This window comes from Malurus melanocephalus, unplaced genomic scaffold, assembly GCF_030028575.1.
Source record: "Malurus melanocephalus ecotype Western Australia unplaced genomic scaffold, MMel_1.1 scaffold_583, whole genome shotgun sequence".
Classification (NCBI taxonomy): Eukaryota; Metazoa; Chordata; class Aves; order Passeriformes; family Maluridae; genus Malurus; species Malurus melanocephalus.
Genome location: NW_026623815.1, coordinates 311856 through 318260, shown reverse-complemented (window position 1 = coordinate 318260; position 6405 = coordinate 311856). Strand labels below are relative to the sequence as shown.

The following is a 6405-nucleotide window of genomic DNA, read 5'->3' as shown; positions in this document are numbered from 1 at the left end:
CAGGCTGCAGGAGGAACTAAAGCAAGCCTGGCCCCTGCTGGCCCCGGGACRGCTCCTGCTGCCCAAAGCACCACAAACTCCGGCTGGAAGGCTTTGTCAGCACGTCACAGACTCACTGCAAGAGCTGCTTCAAACATTAGCCACTAATGAGTCAACAATTACGGAATTCTGCGTTAATTATTAAAATTTTACACCTAAAAACAAATAGAAAGAAATGCTTCTCCTTTTTTTTTCTTTTTCCAACAGTACTTTTATTTATTTATTTTAAAGCAGGTGATTATTTTTTCTTCTGCTTCAGAGCCTTGATTCACTTCCTGCAGGTGTCCTGCTGCTTCTTGGGGGGGATTTCACTAATGCAGGAAGACATTTGCCAGAAAACATCTGTTGGAGAAGGATATTGAACACCGAAACTGCAGTCAGAGGGTTATTTTGGATAACAGGAGGATGTCGTTCACACAGCACAGGATGTCTAAGGGCTTATGAAGTGTCTCAGCACACAATGATGTGACTCCAGAAAAATGCTCAGGAATCTGTGCATGTTTTACAGGATAATGCCAGGACTGCGTCCATTGCTGCACACACAGCTGAACAGTCAGCTCCACCTYTCCCTCAGATTCCTTTCACCAGGCTGTATTTTCTGGTTTGCACTCATTTTTCCCCCCCTAATTTTCCAAAAATGATCCCTGCTCTAAAATAAAAATAAGCCCTCACTGTGCCCTTTTCATCAGGCCCTGCAGAGAAAAATCTCATCTTAAAGACAATAATACACTAAAAATCCAAGTCTTTTGTGGTTTCCTCACTCAGAATTCAGGATTAAAGTTTACTTTCAGGGGAAATGTCCAAGTTCTAATATTTATGAATAATTCTGGACATTTATCTCAGAATATCTAGAAGAGAAAGTGCTCTAAAATGACACATAAATAAGAATTTAAACACTCTACATCTCTACAAGCAAAGAGTGAAGCCAGATCTCTAAAACTGTAATTTCAAATTGCAAACATAGGGAAAGTCAGTGCAAAAAGAAACAGAGCTCCTTTAAGAAATGGAAAATAACGTTTTGGTAAAGAAGCAAAAATTCTTTTTAAATGGTTCAGTCAGACAAAATACAGAGATAAAGCTGATTTTAAATGCTCACATTACGTGACCATAAACTGGGGGAAATGAAACCTCTGGTGACTCAGCAGGAATCTGGGAGGATATTACAGATCCTGGAGGAGGTCACAAACCAGAACTTTGTTAAACAGAACTGAAACACATAAAGAAATTGGCTGAACTATTTTTACACACTRTCACCAGAGCAAAACACTGCACAAAGGCTGTTCTGTGCTGCAGGTTCACCTCACAGACTGGAAATGAAGCAGAATCGTGGGCAATTTGCAGTTTCTAATAAAAGGGAAGTGCATTTGGAAACCCAAGGCTCGGTTTTCAAATCTYAACAATTTAATGACCCCCAATTTAAAGCCGGGGTTGGTTTGGTTTCTTTTGACTGTCCCAGCTGCAATCACTCCTGTCTGGGGAAATGGAGTGTTATTATGATATTTCTAAAGGGAGCATCATGTTGCATTCCCCAGCTGGGAAGCAACCTATTCCAGGATTTCCTTCCCCTCGGGGAGGGACAGTTAATGCCAGGCCATTATCTGCTGTGAGCAGGAAATTATGCTAGGAGCCTTCAGCTACTTAAGCCTTCTCCTTCAAAGCCCCATTAAGGCAGCCAGGCTGAGGTTCAGCATTAAAGCAAAAGACTCCCAGGCACTCAGGTTTTTGCAAGATGCTCAGACAGGACAGTTCAAGTGGGTGGGAGAGGTCTGAGAAGAGCAAAGGGTGTCACTTCTTCAGGAACCTGGCAGCAATTTCAAACAGCAGAATTCAGAAAAATTGCTCATTCTGGGACAAAAGCCAAAGGCATTGGCAGTCCCTCTCACAGCATTTTGTGACCTCTCCTCGGGTTTGGGACACACCACATGTTTCAGGCACGTGATTCATTCTGAAACACATGCTGCAGTATGAGGGGCAGAGGTTTTGTTCTCACAGTATCTAGTCATGGAATTGAATGAATGTACAATTCCTCACAGAAAAAACTCAGGGAGAAATGTCCAATGTTCCTCTGCCTCCCACCAGGTCAGTSTGGGCTCTGCAGACTCAGGAGCTGGGGAGGGGATGCCAAGAAACAACTGTTCCCTGCTGCCCTGAGTTCTAAAAATATTCAAACAATGAAAATCCAGCCTAAAAAASTCACTAAACAGAGTTAAAACCAAAGCAGAACAAATTCAGGAAAGCAGAAAATTTACCTTTAGTAAATAAAGAGAACTCTGGTTCTTGGGAGAGTGGAAAACGTATCTGGCATCTTCCTAACCTTTGCATAATTAATAAATCCTCTGAGAAACAGCAGAAAACCTGGAGGGAAGAGACACATTTGTCCAGTYAGCACAGGTGTTGTTTCTTCAGTGAGGGAGCAGCTGAACTCCCTGTCAGCACTGCAGAGGGACCTCATCCCTGGGATGCACAGCAGTTCACCACACACAGTAATTATTTTTGGTAGCAATAACACCTCATCTTTCCATTTCAGGCAACTTCAAAAACGAACTTTCCTTGGGCAATCACAAAGCTTTTGAATCCAAATGAGATCCAGTCAYTCCCAAAGCAGGAAATAGAAAATCAAATGAGGAAGGCAACAATCCACTYTTCCATTTGAGATGCAAGAGCAGACACAACAGCAGTTACAAGCATTATTCTCTTCTCAACCTCTGGATGATATCAGGATGCTGCTACCAAGTAATGGCAAGGGAAGGACAGGATTTACACATGCCTCTAAAACCTGAATGTGTTCAGTCAGAGGAGTATATGGGTCACATTTCATCTGTACATCTGAACACAYATTTAACAGCCAGGAAAGCTCACAAAATCCTAAATGCACTGTGCAGAGTTTTTAAGCATTTCCCCCCCCTCCCCAAACACTCACCTAGTACAAGGAAGACCCACCAAAGCCAGTACTGGCCATCGAAGTAACCAGGAAAATAGGTGGAGAACTGAAAAACAGCCAAAAAATGTACAGCTTAGAGCACATGGAAGTTTGTGAAGCCAAATCTATTCCCACCAAGTCCAGCAGTAACCAGATCAAGGCTGCACACAAGAGACCTCCTGGAATGCTGCATTTCCCCAGCTGCACAAACTGTTATTTATGGGATTTCTGCACACACCAGCCCAGCTCTTACAAGGGGAATGGGGCAGATAMAACACCCAGCTATGAACTCTGACAATCAGGGAGGCACAAGGACACTACTGGGCAAATATTCCTGTTTTAAAATGTGTCCTGGTGCTTCCAAAGCACAGCTGCAGCTTCTRACAGGGCAGAGCAGGTTTGCAGCARTGCAGCACATTCATTGCACTGTAARGTTGGATGGAGTAACAGTTGGGAAAGGAATTCCAGCCCCATGGAACCCACTGACAAGATTCCCAACTGGGAAAATTGAAGAGATGCTGTATTTACAAATTAGAATTCCCAGCCCCTGAGGGATGAGGTAGGAAATGACAGCTCCAACATTAATGCTCTCTACTGCTACTTACAGMCAATGAGCTGCTTTGCTTCAAATTCAACTTTCAGCCTGGAATGCCTGTGTGCCATCATTSCACAGGCTCCAAATAAAGATTTCCTGATGAAAACATTTTCACCTAACCCTCCAAAAAAAAACCAAGAGCCCAAAACCCTAGAGCAGRATGGCAGCTGGCTCCTGATCCCTGCTCCTGTGGCGCAGAGGCTGCACCAGAGGGCACCCACGGCCTTCTCCCTCTGCTGCTCCAAACCTCGCTCCTCCCCACCTCCCTGTTTCCCTCTTCTCACCAGCTATCCCGCATTTTAGAGAATTTCCTCTTTTCCAGAGGACAGCCTAAGGCACAGCAGRCTGCAGAGGCTGAAGGCAGGGCTGGGTTAATGCTTTGCCAGGATCAGAGCTGCTCAGCACAAACCACACTCTGACCCAGGATAGCAGCTCTGTCAGACAGACACACGCTCAGAATGACTCCTAAGATCCCAGAGTGGGCTGGGCTGGAAAGGATCCTACAGCTCCTCTATTCTGCCACAGACAGAAACACCTTCCACTATCCCAGATTGCTCCAARCCCTGTCCAGGCCTTGGACACTTCCAGGACTGGAGCATCCACAACACAAACCTSGGTGTGCAATCTTTCTTTTCCTTTATTACATTTCTAATTCCAGCATATGTACAGGACATAATACAGAAAAATCTCTGTTTTAAGTAAATAAATTAAGGCTCAAAAATTATTTCATTATTTAAAAAAAAACCCTGAATCGTTCACTAACTTCAGTATGTGCTAAAAACCTGATGGGGAAAAAGAGTATCAGTGTCAGTGTAGGTGGTTTTGCACCACACAACTCACCCTGACAATAAGGATCCATTTAATAAGAGACAGACCAAACCCAGAAATGGCCCCATATCGTCCTGCAGCTGAAGTAGTCAGGCAGAAGGACAGGAAAAATCCAATCCAGTTGAAGAGGAATGCCACTGAGAAAGCAGGAGAAAAGCAGCAGGTCAAGACACATTTATATTACAAGGGAAAAAAACCATAAACCCCTTGCACATAGGTTTTTCCTGGTGCTTCAGAAACATAAATGTGACCCAAAATATCCTGGGTCACTGCTTGAAAAAGAAGTTCATTCCATGATGTACTTACTGAAGAAAGTCAGCATGAAAATGCCATCATTTCCTATCCTCAGCTGGTCAGTGTCATCAAAGTCATCCCGTGTCACAAAATCATCATCCTGCAAAGCAGAGGGAGGCAGCACATGGGGGGATTTAGATCAGTCCAGTCCATACAGCAACCCCAGTTCTGCCTGTGACTCTTCAAGAAAGGGCTGGAATCCTAAATCTCAAAAGGCTACAAATGTAAGCACAGAAAAATTTCTGCTTCTCATCCTGAAATGGTGCAGGGCATGAAATGTTATCTGTATAATATGAAATGTGTCTTTATTTTTAACATAGTCAAGATCCAGCATGTTCTTGTTCTCACTGTGAAGAATTCTTCTACTCATCAAAAAATTATCATCTCAGCAAGGAATTTGGCTTCTGTGAAGAAGTGTAATGAGCAGTGGACTTCTACTGCTAGCAGGGGTGGAGGGAGTGGCTGAACAGAGATAATGTTGAAAAAAACAAAAAGAAATAATTCTGACAAGTCTTATCATCCTTGTATCAGCTACACTGACCTCCAGAAAAATCAACTAAGTAAGCATCAGGAGTATCAAGGGTAGATATGCSAGACAGCTGAAGAATTAATCCTAAATCTTTTTTAAAAACAAGAAAAAAAAAACAACAAAACCCCCAGTGTCAGTGCACAGGGATACAGTACAGTCCCTCTGTCAGCTTGCCAAGCCTAATCTGGCTAGCACATGCTGGCATTACTGAGATGTCTGACATCATCACAGCGCTCAGAGGAAAATTAAAAAGAAAAAAAAAAATCGCCACAGGGCTCTCAGGAGTRTGGAATATCATCACCCCAGGAAGCTTCAAAAACACAAACAACCCTGACACCAATATAAACAGTGATGGCACATGATGGGTACAGCTGAGATGGYACCCCAGCAGTGCAGGGACAGGCAGGGACACTCACCCTGCCAGGRACCAAGGGAATGGTGGCCTCAGCCTTGCTCCTCTCGGCCTCGTCRTAGCTGGGCAGAGTGGTGGCCACGTTGTAGGACGGCGGCTTCGGGAACCCTGACTCATCCTTGTAGTCAAAATAAGCTGCACAAAAACAGGGACACACGGGGGAACTCAGCACTTGTGTAAGAACACCGTGCTGGGAACGAGCAGTGCTCCAGGTGACTTCCAGTGAGCCCCATTCCCCAGGCTCTTGAAACCAGCCCCCTCCCCACCCTCCCACCCATTCCAGCCTCCTGCCAGCCCACAGCAGAAAGTGAGAAGCACAGRAGCACCTTCTGAAATACCCAGCAACCCACAGAACCCTCACTGGACATGCCTGGCTGTGCTTCTGTTTAGAACAACACCACGTACTGTGTCTCTCCTGACTGGGATCCTCGGAAAAAGTCACGTTTCCAGATCCAAGTGGTTATTAAAGTTATTGGTGACAGGACATGAGGATGATTCAAAGTCCCATCCTTATGACCAAGTGCTTAGTTATTGAGAAGTGCAGGAAAAGTGAACTCTTCAAACCTTTTTAAGTAACAAATCCTTTTGGGAAGGAGCACAGCATCATCCAAATGCCAAATCATGAGAGGGGAACCACAAATCCTCACAGCACTTTGATTTTTAATGGTCTTCAGTTTACTGAGAACACTGTGAACTGTAACTTGAACACCCCTCGATGGGATGACATCAGATGAACGCAGCCAAAACGCATCTCCTCAACCACAAGCACCACCAGGCTGTGTGGGTCA

At 44.4% G+C, this 6405-nt stretch overlaps 1 protein-coding gene across 1 annotated transcript in view; it reads right to left on the bottom strand.

The window, feature by feature from the left end:
* Nucleotides 1-224: 224 nt before the first annotated feature.
* NDFIP1 (Nedd4 family interacting protein 1) overlaps nucleotides 225-6405 on the bottom strand; it is a gene marked incomplete at its 5' end in the record, with an annotated part of 7067 nt that continues 886 nt past the window's right edge. The window contains 6 exons of the mRNA XM_057382719.1: nucleotides 225-381; nucleotides 2289-2394; nucleotides 2960-3026; nucleotides 4395-4519; nucleotides 4689-4776; nucleotides 5622-5860. Coding sequence (XP_057238702.1) covers nucleotides 2291-2394; nucleotides 2960-3026; nucleotides 4395-4519; nucleotides 4689-4776; nucleotides 5622-5860 — 623 coding nt within the window. The remainder of the gene's footprint in view (nucleotides 382-2288; nucleotides 2395-2959; nucleotides 3027-4394; nucleotides 4520-4688; nucleotides 4777-5621; nucleotides 5861-6405) is intronic.